Raw genomic sequence first — 27,020 nt, 5'->3', positions numbered from 1 at the left:
TAGAATTTTTAATTCAATTCTAAAACATACTGGGAGCCAGTGTAATGAAGCTAAAATAGGAGTAATGTGGTCATATTTCTTTGTTCTGGTTAAAAGCCTGGCAGCTGAGTTCTGGACAGTCTGGAGTCGATCAATAGATTTTTGGGTTAAACAGGTGAAAAGGCTGTTGCAATAATCCAGGCATGATGAGATGAAGGCGTGTAAAATGGTCTCGGTGTCCTTAAAAGTTAACATAGATCGAATTTTTAAACAAAATGGGTCCTAAGACCGACCCCTGAGGCACACCATATTTAACTGGACAGAATGAAGAGACATAGTTGTTTACAGACACGCAAAACTTCCTATTTGACAGGTAGGATGAAAACCATTCTAAGGCAGTACCCCACCCAGTGCCTCAGTCTGTCTAACATGATGTTGTGATCAATGGTGTCAAAAGCAGCGCTAAGGTCCAGGAGTACAAGGACTGAGCACATGCCTTCATCAGCAGACATTAGTGAGAGAACAACTTGACACACCTGAGCGCAATGAGATTTCTGTCTGATCAGATGTGTTTTCAGTTTTGGTTTTCAACCTCTGATGAAAAGCAGTGAGCTTTTCTCATCCAGACGGGCTCTGTGTCTGTCAGATGGTCTAAAGCGGGTAGCCTACTACCATATCAGCAGAGCAATAACGCAGACTAATGCACAGCAGAGGTGCAGGTAGCTGGTGTTAAAATATTATATACTTCATTCTCATTGGATTAACATTTTATTCTCGTAATGTTACAACTTTTGTCTCAAATTATTATTCTGCAAATAAATAGTAGAAAATGCAAAGGGAGCATAAAACAGACATTAAACATTAAAACACACACATAAATAAATACATTTTAAAAAGAAGTATTTAACAAAAAAAGTTTAAGATTATAACGTACAATAAATTAATAAAGTAATTAATACAAAGGTGAATAAATAAATAATCTAATTAAAATGTATATATATATATATATACATACATTTACGTCTCATTGTATAATTTAATTACTGCCTATATTTATTATTGTACTGTATTTTTTGTGCATTTAATCAGATGTTTATTTATTGAGCATTAATTAATTTCAGTATTTATTTTTAAATCTGTCAGAATCCGTCCTTGATAATCATGATTGAAGGCTACATAAAATATGTATGATCAAATTATAAAGTCTGACATTTTGTTGTAAAGTACCCAACAGTCTATAATGTTCTAAAATGAGCTCCATCTCAACCATCTGAGTGTCACTGCATCAATATAACTCTCTCAGAGGGGTTTCTCTGCCCAACAAGTACTTTTACTTTTGATAATGTAAGAATTATTGTTCTTGTACTTTTAACTATAACAAAGTATTTTTGCAGAGTAGTATTGCTGGTATATGAGTACTTCTTACACAACTAGAATGAAAGAGCACTGATGGTGTTGCAGCTCCCTCTGCAGGACAGAAGCTGAAAACAAAGATCTATTTTACTTAGTCTCTTCACAAACAGCAAAACTCCATGAAGTCAGATAGAAAACATAATTTATTAGATAATACAAAAAGTATAGCTGAACAAAGATAGTAAACAAAATAAACAGAAGCATTATAAATACAAATGGTAAAAAAAAATAGATGTGTATAAAAACTATACAGTATATAAAAAGCAACAACAACATACGATGTCTATTATGACAATCTGTTTCTGAACATTTTAAACAAAGGTTGCTGCATCACAGGCAGAAACTAACTGCTCACCAACAGATTGTTTTCATTTTCATTTTCAAACTTTAACCCCAGCGACGCTGACTCAAGAGACATAACTGGTGGACATTTATCAGACTCCAGACAGCTCCCCCTGGGACACTTAAGAGTGCTGATGTGTGAAATGTTATTCGTCTTAAAGGCACGTGAGCTCATCACATACAGTCTAGTGCTCAACGTTATTAACAGCTGATTGTTCATTATGGAGTCGAACGTTTGCTTCTTCCTCCCGTTGAGTTTGTCTCGTCAAACCATTCTTCAAGTTGATCTTTCTACAAACAACTGAACAGAATTCACTGGTTAAAAACATCAAAGTGCAACTCAAGACAAACTTTCATTTATGCGTCTTTAGGATAAAGAACAAAATAAATTCATGCAGCAAACATGAAGCCTTCATTTCATTTGGTTAGATTTTCTTTTTTATCTTCAGACTGCTGAGCCAGAATCAATCTTGTACATGATGTTACACTCTGCTTGTGTCTTATTTAGGTCAACATTTTATTAGAGACAGCAGTTCATTTAAACTTAAGGGTTTATTTTAGTAATTATTGATTAATGAGATGAATTACTTTTCCTGCAGTGCAAATGATTTAAATGTGAACTCACTGTGAAAGAACTCTTCTGTATTCAGTACAGACGATATACTTACCCCGACAAAGTTTCATTGCTCTGTGTCTGGTCTTCTTCCTCTCTTCCTTTCTGTCCAACACACATCATCATCATCATCATCATCATCATCATCAGTACAAACAACATACACAATAAATAATTATCAGGTGAAGACAGAATGTGTTTTCTTACCTTTTTTTTTGTAGTACAGCACAACAAGTCCTGCTGCTAGAACTACAAACAAAATGGCTCCAACCACCAAACCTACATTAAGACGTGTGACACCAGTTTGACTCCCTGAAACAGAAAAAGATTCAGTTAATTGAACTTTCTACTAACCAAACTTCCACGAGTGGACTGACTGATAATTACTGTAGCATCAACATGTGAGGTTGCAGTCTGTTAATAATGCTCAATAATGTTCATGTTGTCAGGTGGGAATCACACCTTCAGTGTTCGCTCACAGAGCAGAAACGTGTTCATTTGTACAAACATATGAATCCACAAGGTTTCCTCACACTGATCACTCAGACTCTTTATGGTACTCTACAGGCCATCTGAATACTGAATATCTTTAATTTCTCACTTACGTCAGGCACCATGTGGTTAAACTTCTAGTTTAGAAACCACACCATGAATAATTATCGACCATCCTCTTACCTTCCAGTTGTTTCAAAGGTATTTTGAAAGAGTTGTGTCTCAGCAGCTCTCGGTCCAAATATTTAACAGTAATCTTTTTGAACCTTTACAGTCAGCTTTCACAGCCTGAAACTGCACTTACTAATGTGCTGAATGATCTTCTGCTTATTGTGGATTCAGATTCCAACTCAGTTTCTTCTGTTACTGGATCTGCAGCTCAGATCACTTTATACAACTAGACAGAGTGATAAAATGACTATGGCAGCTTCGGTCTGGCTCTCTGGTAGTTTCCTATAAAAGATGATTTTCTGATGTTGTACCTCAGGGCTCTGTTCTTGGCCCTCTGCTTTTCTGTCTTTTACCTCTTGGCAAAATATTCAGTCATGTAGTTCTTTCCAGTGCTTTGCAGATGGTACTCAGCTGTATGAGCCCGTACAGCCAGATGATCTTATTAATTACAGGCCTGCTAGTCCGCCATGAAGAACTGGATGTCACATAATTTCTTGCTCCAAAATTCCAATAAAACTGAGATGCTGGTTTTGCTGATCGTTTAAATGACAGAAACATTCATTTAGACTTGATCTTACTTTCCTCTATCCTCAGCAGGGTGTTGGTTATGTTTGTCTCCTCGTCATCGCTGAGTTCACAGGTGTATATCCCCTCCTGTTTCAAAGACAAGTCTTGTAGTGTGAGGCTGCCTGACTCAGACACACCCTTCACCTGCTGCCTCCACTCCTCTGAGACTGTGTAGGGGACGCTGGTCCTGGTCCGGTTCAGGATGATCTGACTGCGGTTGAATCTCCAGACGAGGCTGAAGTTCAGAAGGGAAGTGTTTGAGGCAGAGCAGAGGATTGTTGTGTCAGAGCTGGAACCATCGAGAGAAGCTGAAAAATAAAATAAAACAACAAATGAATAAACAGATCAAAATGCCTGTGAATCAAATGATAAAGAAACACATATTGAGACACTGTCAGATAATAAAAGGTTTGATGTGTTTGTTTGCTAAATTAGTTTGCAGTATCTAAACCACTAGTGAAAAGGTAAAAAGGTTCTTACAGTAGTTTGTTGTTGTGTAGTTGCAGGAATCTTTTAAATCAGTGCAGACACCAACCTGGTTTATTGGTTTAGTTGACAGATTAGACGTAATACTCACTCAGTTCCCTCAAAGTGGCTCTCCTCTTGTTCCTGCGAGTGCTGACGGTGCAGCTGTAGACCAGATCAGTAACCCTGTCTGAAAGTATCAGAGAGCTGTTGATGTTGTAGAGCTGCTGTTCACTCTGCTGGACTCTGGTTGGGTTCTTGAAGGCCACGTTGGACGGAGGTCTGGTGGACCAGGTGAGTTCAGGCTCAGGGTAGATCCCTTCTGAGCTGCAGGTGATCCTGTTTTCTTCCTGCTCCATGTCGACTTTATGGACCGGAGCTGCAAAAACAGAGATCTTGATGCTGTATGTACGGATGAATTCACTATTAGTTTTATGTATGTTTGTGTATCTACTGTGTGTTTCTCGTACCGTCCACTTGTAGGTTGATAAATGACGCCTTGTTGCCTCTGATGATGCTGGTGAAGCACTTGTATCTGCCTTGGTCCTGAATCTGGACCTCTGTCAGTCGGAGCGAACTGTTTCCTCCAGAGATCTGGTCCTTGAACAGTGATGTCCTGCCTCTGAAGTGCTGGCCCTGGTATCCCAGCTGGTCTTGGTTGTTGTAGTAGGAGTGGACAGGAGAGTTTCCTGCTGTCACCAGAGTCCAGTGGATGACTGCATCAGTGCCGCCCTGGAAGCTGCACGGTAAGATGCAGCTCTCCATAAAAACACAGGACACCTCAGCATCTGCAACACATCAGGTACAAACAACATCTTTATTGTACCAATTCGTTCTCACTCTCAAGCCGTCATTTTTGAACACTTAAGGTAGGTGTATAATATATAACAGTGAAGTCTGAGTAAGGAGGTGACTGACGTGGACAGATCGGCCATAAACTGAAATTTCATGTAGGAGGCCGATGTTTGCTTCTTATGTGAAACAAAAAGTGTTAAGTGTTGCGTAGGTTATGAAAGTTGTGAAGGTTACACATGTAGCGTTGATTAATGGTGTTATTTTAATCCAAACTAGGAAGTTTTTCCCTCAATCAAATTTACAACGTTAGCCATTAGTTTTATTTTGAAAGTCTAACCAGACGTAGCCTATTTATTATTGCTATCTTGACCGGACGTTGTGTATTGATTGTTGCTAACTTGACCTGGGTACCAAGGGGGTTACAAAGCGACACCAAATGGTCTTGACAAAGCGTAGTGTTCACTGTGAGTTTTTAAAATCTGAGAGTAAATGTGTGCTATAAATAGATCATAATAAAAAGCTATTAAATTGAGATATTATATACCTTCCTGCCCAGTCCCAAGGGGGCGGGGTTTAGCCTCAACCTGTCAGGCCACACCTGAACTGATAAGAGGCATGATGAGGCTCTGCTCAGTCACTTTCCCTTTGTTTGCATGAAGTCTTGCTAATCCTTTCCAGTTGACTGTTAACTGGATGCATTATTTGAGTAAGTTCTGTATATTTGTTAAAGTTATTGCTGTTTCCTTGTTCAATAGTGAAAGAGTGCTTTAATTTGATTATGACCTGTAGCCTACCTTCTGTCTACTGATTGCTTTCATTTGCCTTTTAGCTGTTCAATCATCTGTCAGTCAACTATTGAAGTGGGAAACTTTAAAAGGACAATAAAATGTTGAACAGCTCAAATCTCTGGTCCTCATACTTTAACTGGTGTGCATTATCCAGCTTCCATAAAGGCAAGTTTCTACAGCTTGAAACAATGAAATACTTGTTTTATAACCAATTTATAGCTAAAATCAAGACCTGTCACCCAGCAGGGTGGTTAGGGTGGACGGACGGATCCTTTCCTTGATCAATTATATTTCTATAGTCTGTAAGAGTCCGCCAATCAAAAGAATCAAAACAATTTTTCACAAGTAAAAATCAAATGGGAGCGCGCTCAGGGCTGAATCTTGACCCGATATCTTCTATAGTGTGATGTAGTTGAATAGTGGATGATGCAAGCAACAGAGAAAACAGGCGTGTGCTTCATTTCTAAGTGAGGCTACAGCCCTTTGACAACAAGGCAGTAAAAATTTGACTTATTAATAAGTGATTTCAGGTGGAAAGAGTACAAAAATATTCTACTTTAGTAAAAGTACAATTACTTGGATGAACTTTTACTTAAGTACAAGTAAAATTACTGGTATAAAAATCTACAAAAGAAAAATAAAAAGTAGCTCATTTAAAGTAGTTAGTTACTTTTTTAAACTGCTAAAAATCTTGTTATACTTATTTAATTAAATTGTGGTCTTTTGTGACTTGATAAGGGAACGAATTATAGCCTCTTATGCTTTCAATTTTAGTTTGTTTGGCAGATACTTTATCAAATCAATGGCTAAAAACAAAATTAGATATTGTTTAATTACATGTAACTAGTTACTTCCCAACACTGGTAACTGGAATATAATATTTATTATATGCCTAAACTAGTGGTAAACTATACAGTAAATGAAAGTTTATTGAATATGCTGAGATTATCTAAGTAATATAGTAACATTATACTGACAGCTAACTTGAATAACATCAGGTCCAGTGATCTGCCGCCCAGTTGTGCATTCACGACAAAGCATTCAGTAACTGAGTACAGCAGCGTTATTTGGATTAGTAACTGTAATAATATTGCTGTTTTGGAAATAGTAATCTGTTACACTACTAGTTACTGGGAAAATGAGTAAATGTAAAATGAGTAAAGTAATATTATTATTAGGGAAACACTTTTACCACCCTCCCTCCTCTGAGGGAGTAAACACAGCCTACAGCTCCACACTGCTCCCCACCACATTTTGAAATGGCTGATTTTGTCCCCATCAGTTTTTGAAAGCATTTGTTAAAAATATGTTGTATGTAAACTGTTAAAATGTAAATGCTTTGAGAAAGGCTTTTTTGCACAATAAGAAAATTTGCAATGCAATATAGTATTCACTTTAATTGGAGCAGAAATGTCTCCAGAATGCAGGAAATTACGAGTTGAATGCTCAAAATCTTCTGGGGGAGGAGCCCCAGCCTCCCTGGACATATATCTCTGCATCTAAATAGTGCTAAAATTTTTCTCATCATGTTCTCGTGCACGATCATGTCTCATGACCCAAATGTATCATCACGCCCCAATCTGAGCCCGTATGTCCCCACAACTTTTCAACACAATGACGTGTTCACTCCCCCAGATTATATGACAGCCCCTTCAGGCCTGTGACTCTTTCCCTCCAAATGATTCCAGGAAGAACCAACAGAGACTTAAATATGGACATTTCACCTTTATAATATTTGTATGTATGGCATGTTATTATGCTATTATCATGTTATTATGCTAGATTTTTAATTGAGGAGAAAGGAGTGAAATGCCAGACTGTGGATGCATCAATGATGTAACTTAAAACGATTATCTAATATATTTGTTTAATACTATTCAGATGTATTTTCTTTCAAAATTCCCTTTGTATACAAAACATCATCCACCATCCTACTGCTAACCATTTTATTCACCTTTGACTACAATAAACTGTTGGACCGATTACAATCTGTAGCCTATCACTCTTTATTAATGTATTACCAACACTGAAACTATGAATTCATGTCATGGGTGCTGACGTATTGCGGTAAGCGTGTCGACTCATTTCCGTTTCCGGTGCTTGTGTGTTGGTACCGTGTTGTGCTGCTCTCGCTAAATAACAGTTACATTTGTTTGATTACAGCGGCCAACTGTTCGCTAAACACTTATTCTTTACAGTAATTTTGCCTAAGCACTCACAGTTCTTTCCATCTTTTAGTGACTGCTGTTCAATCTCATAGTTGTTCTAAAGTTTTGGTAACTGACGCTACAGTAATTTAGCTTAGCCGTTAGCGACTTTAGCTTAGCAGCTAGCGATGGCTTCTCCTTCTCCCTCTCTCTCTCCTACTTTCTCCTGCTCGGTGTGTCAGATGTTCAGTTACTCCTCTGCCTCCTTTAGTAATGGTACGTGTAATAAGTGTAGTTTATTTATAGACATGGAGGCGAGGCTCAGTGATTTAAAAGTCCGGCTCCGCACCTTGGTAGATCAGTCTTTAGCTACTGTAGCTAGCCAGTCCCCGGTAGTCGGTGCGGAACGGCCTGAGTTAGCCTCTGGTAGCCGCCCCCCGGGATTTCCTGAGCAGCCAGGAAAGGGGGGGGGGGGGGCTGGGTGACTGTCCGAAGGAGGAATAGTTGTAAGCATTCAAAGTCCACGGGGCATCATCAACCTGTTCACGTTTCTAACAGATTTTCCCCACTCAGCGACACACCCGCTGAGAAACCAACTGTGATCACTGGCAGCTCCATTTTGAGAAACGTGAATTTAGCGAAGCCAGCGGCCATAGTTAAGTGCATCCCTGGGGCCACAGCGGGCGACATTGAGTCTTATTTGAAACTGCTGGCTAAGGATAAACGTAAATACAGTAAGATTGTTATTCACGTCGGCGGTAATGACTCCCGGTTACGCCAATCGGAGGTCACTAAGATTAATGTTGAGTCGGTGTGTACATATGCAAAAACAATGTCGGACACCGTAGTTTTCTCTGGACCCCTGCCAAATCTGACCAGTGATGACATGTATAGCCGCATGTCGTCATTCCGCCGCTGGTTGTCGAGGTGGTGTCCAGCAAACGATGTGGGCTTTGTTGATCATTGTCTGATCCGGAGAGACGGCATCCATCCCACTTGGGAAGGAGCAGCTCTCATTTCTAGAAATCTGGCCAAGTTTATTAGTGGACCAAATCCATGACAACCCAGAGTTGAGACCAGGAGGCAGAGTCGCAGTTTAAACACTTCTCTGCCCTTCTTTTTCAGCAGTTACCCACCCAAAACCCTACGCAGAGTCGCAGTCTAACACACTTCTCTGCTCCTCCATTTCAGGAGTTACTTAGTGAAAACCCTATAGTAAAAAGGTAAACAGAAGAGGAGCTGTGCATAAAAACCTCATAAAAATTAAAACCACAAGAGCAATAGTGCAAACGAATAGGAGAGTTAAATGTGGACTCTTAAACATCAGATCTCTCTCTTCTAAAGGTGTACTAGTAAATGAACTAATATCAGATTATGATATTGATTTATTTGTCTTAGTGAAACCTGGCTGGGTGATGGAGAATATGTTAGCCTAAATGAATCCACCCCTCCCAGTCATATTAATACTCACATTCCTCGAGGCACAGGCCGAGGAGGTGGAGTTGCAGCTATCTTCGACTCTAGCCTACTAATCAGCTCTAAACCTAAACTAAACTATAACTCATTTGAAAGTCTTGTTCTTAGTCTTTCGCACCCAAGTTGGAAATCACTGCAACCAATTCTTTTTGTTATAGTGTACCGAGCACCTGGCCCGTACTCTGAATTCTTATCTGAATTTGCAGAGTTTTTGTCAACTTTAGTCCTTAAAACGGACAAAGTTATTATTGTAGGGATTTTAATATTCATGTGGATGTTGAGAATGACAGCTTTAGTACTGCGTTTATCTCTCTGTTAGATTCCATCGGCTTCTCTCAGAGTGTTCATGAACCGACTCACTGTTTTAACCACACCCTCGACCTTGTTTTGGTGTATGGTATTGAAATTGAACATTTAGTGGTGTTCCCACAGAATCCCTCTTTATCCGACCACTGTTTGATAACTTTTGAGTTTGTATTGCTGAACTACTCGCCATTGGGCAAAAATTTCTATACAAGATGTCTGTCTGATAGTGCATAGCTAAATTTAAGGATGCGATTCCATCAGCTCTAAATACATTATCTAGTCACAAAGTAACGGAGGACTCCTATGCTAATTTCAGTCCCTCCCAAATCGATCATCTTGTTGATAGTGCTGCAGGCTCGCTGCGAATGACACTCGACTCTGTAGCCCCTCTAAAAAAGAAAATACTAAAACAAAGACGGTTAGCTCCATGGTATAATACTGAAACTCGCAAATTAAAGCAAATATCACGGAAACTTGAGAGGAATTGGCGTTCCACCAAAGTGGAAAATTCTCGTTTAATTTGGCAAGATAGTCTTAAAACTTATAGGAAGGCCCTCCGTAATGCCAGAGCAGCGTACTACTCGTCATTAATAGAGGAAAATAGGAACAACCCCAGGTTTCTTTTCAGCACTGTAGCCAGGCTGACAGAGAGTCACAGCTCTATTGAGCCAAGTATTCCCATAGCTCTCAGTAGTTACGATTTCATGAGCTTCTTTAATGATAAAATTCTAGCTATTAGAGACAAAATTCACCAAGACCTGCCCTCAATTGGCACCGACTTATCTCTTAACTCAGGAACCTTAGAAACAGCTGTAGAACCAGATACATGTTTAGACTGTTTTGCTTCCCTCAATCTTTACCAACTAACTTCAATAATTTCTTCATCTAAACCATCAACCTGCCTCTTAGACCCCATCCCGACTAGGCTGCTTAAAGATGTTTACCCTTAGTCAGCACCTCTATACTAGATATGATCAATCTATCTTTATCAACAGGCTATGTACCACAGTACTTTAAAGTAGCTGTAATTAAACCTCTTCTGAAAAAGCCCAAACTTGATCCGGATGTTTTAGCCAACTATAGACCTATATCTAACCTTCCATTTCTCTCTAAGGTTCTGGAGAAAGCAGTTGCTAAACAGCTGTGTGACTTTCTACAGAGCAATAGTTTATTTGAGGATTTTCAGTCAGGATTTAGAGCTCATCATAGCACAGAGACAGCACTGGTGAAAATTACTAATGACCTCCTTATTGCATCAGACAAAGGACTTGTCTCTGTACTGGTTTTATTAGATCTTAGTGCTGCATTTGATACCATTGACCATCAGATCCTATTGCAGAGACTGGAATATTTCATTGGCATTAAAGGAACCGCTCTAAGCTGGTTTAAGTCCTATTTATCAGATCGATTTCAGTTTGTACATGTTAACGATGAGTCCTCCATGCACGCCAAAGTTACTCATGGAGTTCCTCAAGGATCTGTCCTTGGACCAATCCTCTTCACTTTATATATGCTTCCTTTAGGCAATATTATCAGGAAACATTCCATAAGCTTTCATTGTTATGCAGATGATACTCAGTTATATCTATCGATCAAGCCAGATGAAACTCATCAGTTAGCTAAACTTCAAATGTGCCTTCAGGATGTTAAAACCTGGATGACCTGTAATTTTCTCATGTTAAACTCAGATAAAACTGAAGTTATTGCTCTGGGGCCTAAGCACCTCCGTGACGCATTATCTAAAGATATAGTTTCCCTGGATGGCATCGCCTTGGCCTCCAGCACCACTGTGAGGAATCTTGGAGTTATCTTTGATCAGGACATGTCGTTTAAGTCTCACATTAAGCAAATTTCAAGGACCGCCTTTTTTCACCTACGTAATATTGCGAAAATCAGGAACATCCTGTCTAAAAATGATGCAGAAAAACTAGTCCATGCATTTGTTACTTCTAGGCTGGATTACTGCAATTCCTTATTATCAGGCTGCTCGAAAAAGTCCATTAAGACTCTTCAGCTGATCCAGAATGCTGCAGCACGTGTTCTGACAGGAACCAGGAAAAGAGATCACATTTCTCCTGTTTTAGCTTCTTTGCATTGGCTTCCAGTAAAATCCAGAATAGAATTTAAAATCATTCTTCTTACCTACAAAGCTCTTAATGGTCAGGCACCATCTTATCTTAAAGAGCTCATAGTACCTTACTACCCCACCAGAGCACTGCGCTCCCAGAATGCAGGGTTACTTGTGGTTCCTAGAGTCTCCAAAAGTAGACTAGGAGCCAGAGCGTTCAGCTATCAAGCTCCTCTCCTGTGGAACCAGGTTCCAGTTTGGGTTCAGGAGGCAGACACCATCTCCACATTTAAGAGTAGGCTTAAGACTTTCCTCTTTGATAAAGCTTATAGTTAGGGCTGGCTCAGGTAGTCCTGAACCATCCCTTAGTTATGCTGCTATAGGCCTAGACTGCCGGGGGATTTCCCATGATGCACTGAGCTCCTCTCTCCTCTACTTTCTCTCCCTCTGTATGCAACCTCATCCCATTATTGCATGTTACTAACACAACTTCTCCCCTTTCTGGTAGTCTTGTGCTTTCTCGTCTCTCTCCTCTCTCCTCCTATCACTTCCTGCAGGTTTTCTGGCTCTGGAGCTGTGGAGTCTGGATCTGTGGCTGCGGGTCACCTGCTGCCCCCGTGTTCCTGCTCGACACCCTCTGCTGCAACGACTATTGTTGCTAGTCTTATTGTTATTATAATCATTAACATTACGATGGTTACCATTAACACTATTATAAATATCTGTACCATTTTTCATTTAGTCTATAGCAACATTACCTTCACTGTGTGTACCTCTGTGTGTATATTGTGTAGGCTGCCTCCCTCCCCTCTCTCTCTCTCTTACATCTCTCTCTCCTCTCTCTCTCTCTCTCTCCTTCTCTCTCTCTCTCTCTCTCTCTCTCTCACCCCAACCGGTCGAGGCAGATGGCCGCCCACCCTGAGCCATGGTTCTGCTCGAGGTTTCTGCCTCTTAAAAGGAAGTTTTTCCTTGCCTCTGTCGCCTAGTGCTTGCTCTTGGTGGGAACTGTTGGGCTTCTGTAAATACATCACAGAGTACGGTCTAGACCTGCTCTTTTATGAAAAGCGCTGTGAGATAACTGTTGTTGTGATTTGGCGCTATATAAATAAAATTGAATTGAAATTGAATTGAATGTCCTGTTTCTGGGCTAAATGCCATTCTGTTAAATGCAGGGCAACTTTGTCCTGATAACAGTTACTGTAGGCTAAACTGTATGTGACACCCTTATAACATTATGAACATTAGAATATAAGTTTCCCATTACTACTTAGCTTCAGGCAGCAGTGCGATCTGCTTTGCTGTAGTCTGGATCTAAGTTATTAAGTACATGCAGTTGGCTCGGAGAAGGTTTATCTGTTAAGTCTAGTTTTGCAAGCCGCCCCTGGCTCCTATTTCTTGTTCAACATCTGTCTTCTTTTCTAACGCAGTATAAAGACTCTGGACGCTCTTACCTTATTTGTGTATCTCTGAAGTAAAAACTTCACTCACCTCCTTCTGCAGAAGCTAACATCCAGAGAAAACTCCAGACCACCAGACACACAGAACAGCCGACCATCATTTTCTATTCTCTGTATGTTCTTTCACATTAAAACAGAGAATGATAACATATCCAGTGTGACCGACATCCTTTTCTGTTTACTCAGGCACTTTATATTGCCCTTTTCCTTTCCCCTCGTTATCCCTGTCCTAGTTGTTGTTTCTGTCTTGCCTTGTGTTTGTTTTACTCCCACTAAATTCCTGTCTGTAAGTTGAACCTGTCACCACATGTTTGCAGCTGCAGCTGTAAGTCAGTTTTTCATGCAAAAGCATTTGATGGTTTCACTTTCTCACATGTAAAGATTTGCTGCTTTTCCTCTGAATGATTATAATAATTGTATGTTTGTTAATAATATTGAGGTTTGGACACATCAAGCTTTGTGAATATGCAACAAATCTTTACAACCCAAGTCAGCCATTCATGGAGAAGATAATCAGTATATTAATACATAAAAGTATATTAATAGTACAACAGACACAGGCATATTTTACTGCTTTAATAATTTAAGTACATTTTCCTGATTATACTCACGTACTTTTACTGCAGTAACATTTTCTATGTTTTATTGTAACAGTATTTTATTTTGCTTCACTGCAGTCTGCATTTTAAAAACATCTTAAAAACATGATGTTGAAGATTTACTGAGGAAAAACTGCATTTCAAAATATTACAGTATTTCGATTATCGAACTTTAAAGTCTGAACAAATGTTACAAACTTTACTGTTTGTAAATCAATAAAATGAACTGCTGTTTGTTGAGTTTTATGTTTAGCCTGAATCTCAATCTAATCATTTTTCTTGAACTAAAAATGTATTTATTAATTCCATTTAGTTCCATTGAGAGAAATTGTGGCGTTTCTCATTTCTGAATTTGAAGAAGACTTTTTCAAGGTAAAGAGGAAATGTTTTTAAGTTAAAGTGCAGGATCTCTGTATGTGTTTTATTTCTCTTCAGGTTTTAAAGTTAATCTACAGTATTGTGCAAAACACTTTCACCATATCCAACCTGTTAAACCTGGTCTGCGGTCTGAGTTAACAGGTTGTGACATGTACAAATATGAACTGCAGTTTGTGTGTGGAAAAATATCTTACTAAAATATCAAACAGACTTGGACCCCTGCAGTGTGTTTGTATATAATACTACAGCACCGACGTTGGCAGAATTAATCTGACGCCTGGCAATAACATCCTTTATATCAAATGAAGAGAATCACGTGGCAGACAGCTAGTATTACTAGTTAGCTTGTAGATTATGATTTTACAAGCGAAACATATAACCTTTAAAATGATGTTCATGGCATTTGTTCCATCCTTCTTATCAAGTTATTTTAGCCCTCCTTAAAACATGTGCAAATATCCATCAGAGCAGTAAAAATAATATTACAGTCTGTTTTCCACTTCGTTTTTGTAGGGGAGACTGGGGATGGTTGTAACACAGGTCAGTTTTAACACATCCAATTTGCCCAATCAGGAACAAGTTCAAATCACTTAATTCACTCTGCACATGCTCAGTTTAGCCCTTATTCCACTTTTGAAAGGTAGCACCTGTGGCAGGTACAGCTAACTTTAGAAGAAAATATTATTTTGAGGTTAAAAAAACAAAACACTTTTGCTATGTAATAGCAATGTAGGAAATATTTGCAGAATTTAATAAAAATTGTATTGGATAAGAATCACAAAGTATCCCTTTAACCCCTAGTTTCTCCAGAGGCGTGTGACCTCTGACCTACAGTGGGTACGGAAAGTATTCAGACCCCTTTAAATTTTTCACTCTTTGTTTGATTGCAGCCATTTTCCAAAAATCAAAAAAGTTCATTTTATTTCTCAGTAATGTACACTCAGCACCCCATCTTGACAGAAAAAAACAGAAATGTAGAAATTTTGCAAATTTATTAAAAAAGAAAAACTGAAATATCACATGGTCATAAGTATTCAGACCCTTTGCCGTGACACTCATATTTAACTCAGGTGCTGTCTATTTCTTCTGATCATCCTTGAGATGGTTCTACACCTTCATTTGAGTCCAGCTGTGTTTGATTATACTGATTGGACTTGATTAGGAAAGCCACACACCTGTCTATATAAGACCTTACAGCTCACAGTGCATGTCAGAGCAAATGAGAATCATGAGGTCAAAGGAACTGCCTGAAGAGCTCAGAGACAGAATTGTGGCAAGGCACAGATCTGGCCAAGGTTACAAAAAAATTTCTGCTGCACTTAAGGTTCCTAAGAGCACAGTGGCCTCCATAATCCTCAAATGGAAGACGTTTGGGACGACCAGAACCCTTCCTAGAGCTGGCCGTCCGGCCAAACTGAGCTATCGGGGGAAGAGCCTTGGTGAGAGAGGTAAAGAAGAACCCAAAGGTCACTGTGGCTGAGCTCCAGAGATGCAGTCGGGAGATGGGAGAAAGTTGTAGTAAGTCAACCATCACTGCAGCAATCCACCAGTCGGGGCTTTATGGCAGAGTGGCCCGACGGAAGCCTCTCCTCAGTGCAAGACACATGAAAGCCCGCATGGAGTTTGCTAAAAAACACTGAAGGACTCCAAGATGGTGATAAATAAGATCCTCTGGTCTGATGAGACCAAGATTGAACTTTTTGGCCTTAATTCTAAGCGGTATGTGTGGAGAAAACCAGGCACTGCTCATCACCTGTCCAATACAGTCTCAACAGTGAAGCATGGTGGTGGCAGCATCATGCTGTGGGGGTGTTTTTCAGCTGCAGGGACAGGACGACTGGTTGCAATCGAGGGAAAGATGAATGCGGCCAAGTACAGGGATATCCTGGACAAAAACCTTTTCCAGAGTGCTCTGGACCTCAGACTGGGCCGAAGGTTTACCTTCCAACAAGACAATGACCCTAAGCGCACCGCTAAAATAACGAAGGAGTGGCTTCACAACAACTCCGTGGCTGTTCTTGAATGGCCCAGCCAGAGCCCTGACTTAAACCCAATTGAGCATCTCTGGAGAGACCTGAAAATGGCTGTCCACCAACGTTTACCATCCAACCTGACAGAACTGGAGAGGATCTGCGAGGAGGAATGGCAGAGGATACCCAAATCCAGATGTGAAAAACTTGTTGCATCTTTCCCAAAACGACTCATGGCTGTATTAGATCAAAAGGGTGCTTCTACTAAATACTGAGCAAAGGGTCTGAATACTTATGATCATGTGATATTTCAGTTTTTCTTTTTTAATAAATTTGCAAAAATTTCTACATTTCTGTTTTTTTCTGTCAAGATGGGGTGCTGAGTGTACATTACTGAGAAATAAAATTAACTTTTTTGATTTTTGGAAAATGGCTGCAATCAAACAAAGAGTGAAAAATTTAAAGGGGTCTGAATACTTTCCGTACCCACTGTATATAGCAATTGAAATCGTTTTGGATAAAAGCGTCAGCTAAATGAAGTCAAAATATAAAAAACATGATTTTTTTAGTTTGGACAACACAAAAAGTACAGTAGAGTAGTACTAGTAGTAATTGTAACTGTAGCACAGAAAATGTTCATAATAACACCTCCACAAAATATTTATTCCAGCACCTTTTTCACCTCATAACACTCTCTGTGTACAAATGTTTTAGTTTATGGTGTTTGTTCTGTTGTTTGTTGAGCTGTTTTGTTTATGCTTCTTCTGTGTACGCACATCGAGAACAATATGAGACCGGAGTCAAATTCCTCGTATGTGAACACATATCTGGCCACTGAAGCTGATTCTGAAAACATGACTCCAGCCTCACAGGTGAAATATCAAAAGTCACATAAAGTCTGAAGAAAATGATGACGTGGTGATAATTTTACGTTTAATTATCCTCAAACATCTCAACAAACACACAGCCTTGTACTGTATTTGTATTGACTTACAGTAATTAATCAGCAGCTACACTCAGTGGCCACTTTATTAGGTACAACTGTGCAAACTAATACAAAGAATTTAAGTTGCTCTTGATGTTGCACACAGAACATTTTACAGACCTCCAGCTGAACAGATTGTAAACAAATATAAACAGAACAGTTATGTTTACAAATGGTAAAAAAATAGATGTGTTAAAAAATATACAGTCTATAAAAAGCAACAATGAACAACAACGTACAATTTCTGTATACAAGTCAAACTGTTTCTGAACATTTTAAACATGAAGGTTGCTGCACCACATTAAGGGACGCCGTCCCTCTGTCCTCTGTCCCTCTGTCCCCCGTGCAGCTTTGGGACTCTGATCCCTGTCCGGTTCATCTTCTGCAGACTAACAGGCAGAAACTAACTCCTCACCAACAGATTGAAATTGTATTTGGCAGGTGAGCTCATCACAAGCAGTCTAGTGCTCAAAGTTATAAACAGCTGATTGATTTCAGAATAAAATAAAAGTGAGCTTGGGACTGGTGGTGCTGTGGGCTCGTACACTCCCATGGAAGAGCGAGGATGTTAAGTGTGTTAGTGTTTTTAGTTAAAACCATTTATCTTCTCTTTTAGTGAAATAGTTCTTTGTGTTTCTGTGTCTCTTTTTTTCCTGTTTCAGGTCTGTTTGTTAATAAATATCTTATTTGTTTGCATATAATCTGTTTCCTGTTTCTTGTGGCCCGGTTTTTATATTTGTTACTCCTCTCTTTACCTCTGGGCCTGAGCCACATGAGGACGTAACAGCTGTTGCTTCTTGTAGTAACTCAGGGGCAGACTGTGAATTATACAGAGACAACCGGGAGGGGGAGTCAACCTTTTTTTTTTTCAGGTCAAAAAGAAAACCCAGTAGAGCGCAGGCTTTTAATACAAAACTCACAGTATCCTCGCTTATTTAACTAATGTATGCAGCCTGTAGATGATGGTAAATCAAATTCATGACATCAGTTCATGGTGCTCCATACCACATGACAACTTTTGTAGTCAGAGGTCAAAACTGCCAGATAGTCAGACACAACAGCAGACCGTCATGACCGCTCAAAACAGACCCACACAATACTGAACCAGAACCAAAGACACTATCATAAAATTATTATAATTATCATTTCAAGTTTTAGCAAATAAGATGTAATCTGCGTTCAATAAAGTAGTCGTCATACACTGTTGGGGAATTAGGAAATAAATGATATTAAACAGAATACTGTCTAGCTCAATATAAAAGTGCAATAAGATGTCGTTTGTTCTGAATTGGCACTATAGAAATAACACTGGATTTTAACGTTTACCTAGCCAGGTACAACTCCTGAATTCTACACTGAAAACAAATATCATTTTACTGTAGAAAGACTCACAAAATACTTTAAGGTAAAATAATAAACACTATATTGGCTTTAAAATGTGTATCTACGATAACTAATCCTTTATTTTACTGCTCATGCCTGAGCACCAGTGTTGGCTAACAATTACATAAAATATGGATATAGTGGTAATGAAATGACTCGGGGGGCTCTCAGCTAGCTAACATCACTTAGCTCATTTAAAGTAAAATACATGCTAATTACGAAACTCTGAAGGCGGGAAGTTAAGTGTATTAAACAAGCTAGATAGCTAACTACTGACATTAAACTGCAGCGTTTCCATTAACGTGTGATGCACTGTGCATGGAGCAGCTGCGAGTTAATGTTCAACTAACGTCCGTGTTAGGACATGGTGTGGTCCAATTCTAGGTCAGATATCATACTTCAGGATTCTTGAATTTAAGGCCAGAGTATGTGAAATCTATTGTAATATTTACAATGACAGGTAAGAAAGAGCCTCCTGAATTGTTGTTTTGCCCTTTGAGGGGGTCAAACCCCGTAATTCGAACCATGCTCGGGGTTCATTATGGAGTCAAACTTTTGCTTCTTCCTCTCTCGTCAAACCTTTCTTCAAGTTGATCTTTCTACAAATAAGTTAACAGAATTCACTGGTGAAAAACATCAAAGTGAAACTAAAGACAAACTATCATTTATGCATCTTCAGAATAAAGAACAAAATAAATTCATCCAGCAAACACAAGCCTTCATTTGATTTGGTCAGATTCTCTGTTTATTTTCTGACTACTGAACTGATCTTTTTCTACTAGTTGTGCATGATGTTACACTCTGCTTGTGTCTTATTTAGGTCGACATTTTAGCCGAGACATGGAGGACCGATCCTGACACAGTCAGAAATAAATACAGAAATAAATAAATGCTCAATAAATAAATAAGCATCCAATTAAATACACAAAAAATAAAGTAAATAAATAAATGTAGGTAGTAATTAAATTATACAAGGAGACATAAATGTATATATTTTAATTACTGCCTTTACTTATTCACCTTTGTTATAATTACCTTATTTATTTATTCTCCGTTATAATCTTCAACTTTATTTATTAATTACTTATTTTTTAAATGTATTTATTTATGTGTGTGTTTTAATATTTTTGTATATAATATTTTTGTTTTATTCTTCCTTTGTATTTTTTTACCTTATTTATTTTCACCCATGGTATTTATTTCTGCCTGTCCTTTTTAAATTTCTGTATGCATTTCTGCCTCATTATGCAAATGAGGAGGGGCTGTGTCTCAAGGGGTGAACTTCTGCCCATTGGTGGACCAGTCAGACAGGAGAGCTCTAGGCCTACTCTGCCTGCAGACATCAACGAGCTGCTCTTCACACAGTCAGATGGCTTCCTTCAGTGCGCTGAGGTGTTTAGCACTCTGTTTGAAGACAATACTACCAGCCATGTCTTCCTTCTCTTTTCATGTGGACACTCTGACCTACAGAGTTTTCAATTAGTGACTTATACGTACACAGAACTGCAGGAAAGTGAGCTGTTGTTTCTGAGAGCCACATCAGTTAGCCGCAGCTAAATCTGGAGTGCACTCCTATTCGAGTATTTACGGTAAACGCTCCCACACGGAGCAGCTCGTTGCTCTGCTGTTATCAGCTGCTGTTTCAACAAAAACACCATTCAGGGTGAAAATTCAACCGTGGTGTTGTGTCGGGAGATGCAGTGACTTCACCAGCGCAGCGGTGAGTATTATGAATAATACATGTAATCTGTTAAGCTATTAGGAGAGTAAAAGTCCGTTAGCCGCTAGGCTAATTTATGTAGTGCTAACATCATATAGGCTAAAGCTCTTGAGCTAGTGGTGGTAACAAATAAACTAATCTTAACAGTTACCATTAAGAAGAATTTTATGCTTCTGTTAAATGTGATTGCTATTAAGCCGTGTTTTGTGTGGTGGTGAAGTCAATTTAAAGTTAACTTTACTGCATTTAACCAGTCGAAATGATTTAATGAAGGCTAACGTTAGTTACTGTACTTCTATGTCTCACACAGAAAACACAGGAGGAGGCATGCGGAGAACATAACCATATTCTTCAGAGGAAAAGAAGAAGGAGGAGACTCTGACTGCAACATGCGTCTTTGTAAAGAGAAACGAACAGAAAAAGCCTCTAACTCTGCCTGTCAGCTCGCTCTGCTCCGTTAAAACTGAATTTACCATACAGAATTGAATACGAGTGCACTCCAGATTTAGCTGCAGCCAGCTGACCATGTGCTTCTCCCTATACCGCAGTTCTGTGTCCATGCATGCAGCAAACTGAAAGCACTGTCTGTCGGAGTGTCTACATGAAAAGAGAAGGAAGACATGCTGGTAGTGTCTTCAGAGTTGTTAAACACCTCAGCGCACTGAAGGAAGCCATCTGACTGTGTGAGGCAGATCGTTGATGTCTGCAGGCAGAGTAGGCCTAGAGCTCTGATGGTCCACCAATAGGAGAGAAGATGACCCCTTGAGACACAGCCCCTCCTCATTTGCACAATGAGGCAGAAATGCATACAGAAATGTAAAAAGGACAGGCAGAAATAAATACCATGGGTGAAAATAAATAAGGTAAAAAAATACAAAGGAGAATAAAACAGACAAAAATATTAAAACACACACAAATAAATACATAAAAAAAAATTGTAATTAATAAATAAAGTTGAAGATTATAATGGAGAATAAATAAATAAGGTAATTATAACAAAGGTGAATAAGTAAAGGCAGTAATTAAAATATATACATTTATGTCTCCTTGTATAATTTAATTACTACCTACATTTATTTATTTACTTTATTTTTTGTGTATTTAATTGGATGCTTATTTATTTATTGAGCATTTATTCATTTCTGTATTTCTGCCTGTGTCAGGATCGGTCCTCCATAGAGACAGCAGTTCATTCACTGAAATGTTTGCAGCTTGTCCTGCAGTGCAAAATGATTTAAATGTGAACTCATTGTGAAACAACTCATCTGTATTCAGTACAGATGATATACTTACCCCGACAAAGTTCCATTGCTCTGTGTCTGGTCTCTCTGTCCAAAACACATCATCTGTCCAACACACATCATCATCATCATCATCATCATCAGGTGAAGGCAGACGGTGTTTTCTTACCTTTTTACATTTTTTTTTTACAAAAGGCCTGCTGCCAGAACTACAACCAAAATGGCTCCAACCACCACACCTTCATTAACACCTGTGTCACCAGTTTGACTCCCTGAAACAGAAAAAGATTCAGTTTAGTGAAATTTCTACTAACCAAACTTCCACGAGTGGACTGACTGATAATTCCTGTAGCATCAACATGTGAGGTTGCAGTCTGTTAATAATGCTAATATGTTCATATTGTCAGGTGGGAATCACACCTTCAGTGTCTGTTTCAGGAACTTCTGGAGAGTTTTAGACTTTGTTCACTTTTCTATTTCACAGAGCAGAAACATCTTCTTTTGTACAAACATATGAATCCACAAGGTTTCCTCACATTGATCACTCAGACTCTTTATGGTACTCTAGAGGCCATCTGAATACTGAATATCTTTAATTTCTCACTTACGTCAGGCACCATGTGGTTAAACTTCTAGTTAAGAAACCACACCATGATCTCAGAATAATTATCGACCATCCTCTTACCTTCCAGTTGTTTCAGAAGTATTAGAACATATTGTGCCTCAGCAACTCTTTCAGGACCTTTTGTTCCACTGAAACTGCACTCACTAATGTGCTGAATGATTTTCTGCTCACTATGGCTTCTGATTTCTGCTCAGTTTCCTCTGTTACTGGATCTCAGTGCAGCTTTTGATAACACAGATGACTGTATACAGCTAGACAGAGTGATAAAATGAATATGACGGCTTCAGTCTGGTTCTCTAGTGGTTTCCTATAAAATATTACATCAGGATGTTCTGATGTAGTACCTCAGGGCTCTGTTCTTCATATAAAATAAAACAATAAATGAATAAACAGATCCAAACACTTGTGAATCAAATAATATAGAAACACACATTGAGACACTGTCAGATAATAAAGGGTTTGATGTGTTTGTTTACTAAATTAGTTTGCAGTATCCAAACTACTAGTGAAAAGGTAAAAATGGTTTTAGCAGTAGTTTGTTGTTGTGTAGTTGCAGGAATCTTTTAAATCAGTGCAGACACCAACCTGGTTTATTGGTTTAGTTGACAGATTAGACGTAATACTCACTCAGTTCCCTCAAAGTGGTCTCCTCCTGTTCCTGCGAGTGCTGACGGTGCAGCTGTAGACCAGATCAGTAACCCTGTCTGAAAGTATCAGAGAGCTGTTGATGTTGTAGAGCAGCTGTTCAGTCTGCTGGACTCTGGTTGTGTTCTTGAAGGCCACGTTGGACGGAGGTCTGGTGGACCAGGTGAGTTCAGGCTCAGGGTAGATCCCCTCTGAGCTGCAGGTGATCCTGTTTTCTTCCTGCTCCATGTCGACTTTATGGACCGGAGCTGCAAAAACAGAGATCCTGATGTGATACGGATGAACTCACTTTCAATTTGACGGCACATATGCTAAATTTAGAAATGTACTGATCATAAAGAAAACACAAGTTGATGGTTTTGTGTATCTACTGTGTGTTTCTCGTACCGTCCACTTGTAGGTTGATAAATGATTCCTTGTTGGCAGCGATGGTGCTGGTGTAGCACTTGTATCTCCCCTGGTCCTGAACCTGGACCCCAGTCAGCTGGAGCGAGGCGTTTCCTCCGGAGATCTGGTCCTTGAACAGTGATGTCCTGCCTCTGAAGCGCTGGTCCTGGCGTCCCAGCTGGTCTTGGTTGTGGTAGTAGGAGTGGACAAGAGTGTCTCCTGCTGTCACATGAATCCAGAAGATGACAACATCAGTGCTGCTCTGGAAGCTGCACGGTAAGATGCAGCTCTCCATAAAAACACAGGACACCTCAGCATCTGCAACACATCAGGTACAAACAACATCTTTATTTTGTAAGTTAGGAAACAATAAATGAAGGCTTTAGTTGGTTTACATACACAGATTCAGGGATGGGACCAGGCCAAGTCGTCACATTTGGAGACTTGGTATCAGTTTGTAATGCACTGGGCACCTTTGCGTCATAGTTGAGCGCACTGGGGAAAGCCCTGTAGTTTTTGAACGCTAAAGGTAGGTGTATAATTCAAAACAGTGAAGTCCGAGTAAGGAGACGGTTGGGTGGACGGAAGAGCCAGAAACTGGACTTTCATGTAGGAAACCAGTGTTTGTTTCTTGTGTGAAGCAAAAAGTGTTGCGTAGGTTGTGTAAGTTGCATAAGTTACACATGTGTTTTACCATGAAGAGAGCAAGGGTGTAGATTCCATTTCAACATATCAAGTCTTGGTGTCACCCCCAGGAAATTTATATACTTTAAATCCTGCATTTCTGGTGAGAGAGGTCAAAAACTGTGTGGCTCCACGCTCTGCTTGGCTGACTGTCTACTAAGGTAACGTCCCAACGTTCTCGCAAGTGGCCATTGAAGGTGCATGCAGTTAAAGGGAAAAGACGATGACAGTCCTCCATTCCCCAAATATTACCAGTGTAATACAAATGCACTCTAAATAATCCACACACATTTTAAGTGCTAGTAATCAAACAATTAACTCCTTGCGCTACTGTAAATATTAACTGCATCAACTTGTAAATACTGTAAATATTCCTTCTGCATAAATTAATCATGTAAATTACTATTCACACATAAATTTAAATTATTTATCACTAAACTGAATTTAGGCTCCTAAATGTCTTTTTATGTGAAGGAAAACACAAAACAGGTATCAGGTGACTATTATAGTGGAATATTAAAGCTGCAAGCAGCTTCAGATAGGCCCTCGCCCCCTGATGAGCGTTGGGGTGTGCTGTGGCTGCGCTGCAGAACCCTTAGCAGCATGGACGTCTTTAGGCCTGTTTTAGGGGGGCTGAAGCTACCCTACCATGGTCCTAGGCCCCCCCCCCAAATAATGATAAGAAAAATAATTATTAGATTTAGATTTTTTCTTTTAAGTGCAGACATGTACTCAACAAAAAGAAGCAAGAATATTGATAAACACAGAATAATAGACAGAATAATACAAATATAATTTGTATACTGGCTTAAAATAATCGTTCTGGTTGTTTCCTCTGCTTCACAATTTAAATCCCTGCTCTGGTCGGGCACCAGGACCCTGAGGGAGGCTGCATTTTATCGCTTTATCCGAGCTGCCGAACAACATTACTACACACCAGTCTATGCTACACACACACAGTGACACACAGAAATGGTGAAGGAAGAATTGATTCAGCGAAGTGAGTGATACAGAGTGAAACTGTAAGTTGTTGTTAGTGACGGGTACTTGCTGAACTCAAGCAACGTTTACTTGAGATAAAGGAAAGAGGATATTTATTGGGCTTTGGAAAACACTAGTGTTGGTAATGTGAACGCCATTAATATAACCTCTATAAAGTCGCCTATTTCTAATCAATATCAGCATGTTGTTGTCAGTGAAAACTAAATGTCATAGTGTTAATGCTGTTGTATATCCTTCATTTACAGACCAGACACATGTGATATTTTTGGAGAGAGAGAAGCCGGACATTGGCAGGGATACAGGTCTGCAGTGGTCTACAGGTCAGTGGTGGTCTACAGGTTAGTAGTGAGGTACAGGTCAGTGGTGGTCTACAGGTTAGTAATGGTCTATGGGTCTGTAGTGGTCTACAGGTTAGTGGTGGTCTACAGGTTAGTAGTGGGGTACAGGTCAGTGGTGGTCTACAGGTCAGAAGTGGTCTATGGGTCTGTAGTGGGGTACAGGTCAGTGGTGGTCTACAGGTCAGAAGTGGTCTATGGGTCTATAGTGGTCTATGGGTCTGTAGTGGTCTACAGGTCAGTGGTGGTCTACAGGTCAGAAGTGGTCTATGGGTCTGTAGTGGTCTACAGGTCAGTGGTGGTCTACAGGTCAGAAGTGGTCTATGGGTCTGTAGTGGTCTACAGGTCAGTGGTGGTCTACAGGTCAGAAGTGGTCTATGGGTCTGTAGTGGTCTACAGGTCAGTGGTGGTCTACAGGTCAGTGGTGGTCTACAGGTCAGTGGTGGGGTACAGGTCAGTGGTGGTCTACAGGTTAGTAGTGGGGTACAGGTCAGTGGTGGTCTACAGGTTAGTAATGGTCTATGGGTCTGTAGTGGTCTACAGGTCAGTGGTGGTCTACAGGTCAGTAGTGGTCTACAGGTTAGTAGTGGGGTACAGGTCAGTGGTGTCTACAGGTCAGAAGTGGTCTATGGGTCTGTAGTGGTCTACAGGTCAGTGGTGGTCTACCGGTCAGAAGTGGTCTACAGGTCAGTGGTGGTCTACAGGTCAGTGGCGGGGTACAGGTCAGTGGTGGTCTACAGGTTAGTAGTGGGGTACAGGTCAGTGGTGGTCTACAGGTTAGTAATGGTCTATGGGTCTGTAGTGGTCTACAGGTCAGTGGTGGTCTACAGGTTAGTAATGGTCTATGGGTCTGTAGTGGTCTACAGGTCAGAAGTGGTCTACAGGTTAGTAGTGGTCTACAGGTCAGTGGTGGTCTACAGGTTAGTAGTGGTCTACAGGTTAGTAGTGGTCTACAGGTCTAAGAAAATGTGGGCTGTTTTGTTTTCTTCTATCTACAGCCATTTGTTGGCACATCTCGGCACCAAGGCAGAGTCCAAACTAAATTATTTCATGATGTTTATACTATTTGCTAAATTCTGACCCACTTAACTTTCTGCATTCATCAGCTGTAATAAATTAAATAAACATGTAGATGTTGCCTAAATGTTGGCCAGGCTATACATGAGCATATACTCACAGATATACACACATGACAATATAATAAAATGAAAGCAATCATACATACAGTACATGCATTCATACAAAAAGTAATCATTACTCCAAATATTTTATTCCTTCCACTATCAGGCTATTAAATTCAGAAAGTAGCCACTTTAAATAGGATCTTTATCAACAGCTTAGGTATGCATGTTTGTATGGAAGCCAAACTACAGACCAAAATCACACTCTGATTGAACCAAGTGCAGTAACAGTAATTAGTGTAATTAAATATCATTCTTTGGACCTGCAACTAATTTATTAGATATGAAATGACTTTATCACATTTACATGAGCAGCTGGACAACATTTAATTCACAGCCTACAGAAGAACTCAGTCTGGCCTTTTTGGAGGGAATAACATCTTATTAAAGTTTAAAGGATGCTGAAAAAAAGTCCCCCTCACACACACATTTCATTTTAAGCAGTTGGTCCGTGTCTGGAGTTGCAGTTGTTAATAAGTAACTGTTGTACAACATCACACTGTCAGACTGCAAAGCTCAGCTTATTTGGCTTGTGTAATATCTTTGTCTTCGCTTCTTTTCTAACGCGGTATAAAGGCTCTGAAGGAAAATCTTCACTCACCTCCTTCTGCAGGAGACAACATCCAGAGAAAACTCCAGACCACCAGAGACACAGAACAGCCGACCACCATCATCTCCTGGATCCTGAAAAATGAGCAACAAGGTCTGACATGTGGAAGCCAATCATCCTGTTAGCTGCTAGAGAAAACACAGACCTGCTTGGCACCAAACTGTCATAGTTGGTTTTTTTTAGCTTACCTGTACAT

General features: G+C 39.7%; 1 protein-coding gene, 1 long non-coding RNA gene and 1 pseudogene across 5 annotated transcripts; 1 reads left to right on the top strand and 2 right to left on the bottom strand.

The window, feature by feature from the left end:
* LOC119896614 overlaps positions 1-27,020 on the top strand; it is an 858,889-nt pseudogene that overhangs the window by 301,796 nt on the left and 530,073 nt on the right.
* Positions 1,518-26,947, bottom strand: LOC119896864 (CD276 antigen-like). 3 transcript variants are annotated; one of them, XM_038710291.1, is made up of 7 exons: positions 26,816-26,947; positions 4,513-4,830; positions 4,155-4,421; positions 3,589-3,885; positions 2,555-2,659; positions 2,403-2,452; positions 1,518-2,035 (listed from the first exon to the last, which is right to left on the bottom strand). In XM_038710291.1, the coding sequence occupies exons 1-6, from the start codon at positions 26,886-26,888 to the stop codon at positions 2,415-2,417; spliced, it is 1,098 nt and encodes a 365-aa protein (XP_038566219.1). In that variant the 5' UTR covers positions 26,889-26,947; the 3' UTR covers positions 1,518-2,035; positions 2,403-2,414. The 3 variants fall into 3 exon arrangements, with proteins under 3 accessions (XP_038566219.1, XP_038566222.1, XP_038566225.1); XM_038710294.1 differs by having other exon boundaries at positions 1,518-2,025; XM_038710297.1 differs by lacking the exon at positions 26,816-26,947 and adding an exon at positions 13,111-13,337.
* Positions 16,941-22,625, bottom strand: LOC119896996. Of its 2 annotated transcripts, XR_005443339.1 has the most exons (4): positions 22,608-22,625; positions 21,525-21,627; positions 21,408-21,460; positions 16,941-18,993 (listed from the first exon to the last, which is right to left on the bottom strand). It is a non-coding gene; the product is annotated as an uncharacterized LOC119896996 (long non-coding RNA). The 2 variants fall into 2 exon arrangements; XR_005443338.1 differs by lacking the exon at positions 22,608-22,625 and having other exon boundaries at positions 21,408-21,539.

The sequence above is a fragment of the Micropterus salmoides genome, unplaced genomic scaffold (genome assembly GCF_014851395.1).
Source record: "Micropterus salmoides isolate LMB-PRFRI ecotype aquatic unplaced genomic scaffold, ASM1485139v1 Ms_hic_scaffold_1, whole genome shotgun sequence".
Classification (NCBI taxonomy): domain Eukaryota; kingdom Metazoa; phylum Chordata; class Actinopteri; order Centrarchiformes; family Centrarchidae; genus Micropterus; species Micropterus salmoides.
Note: the sequence above shows the minus strand (reverse complement) of the source record. Positions and strands in the feature narration are given on the sequence as shown.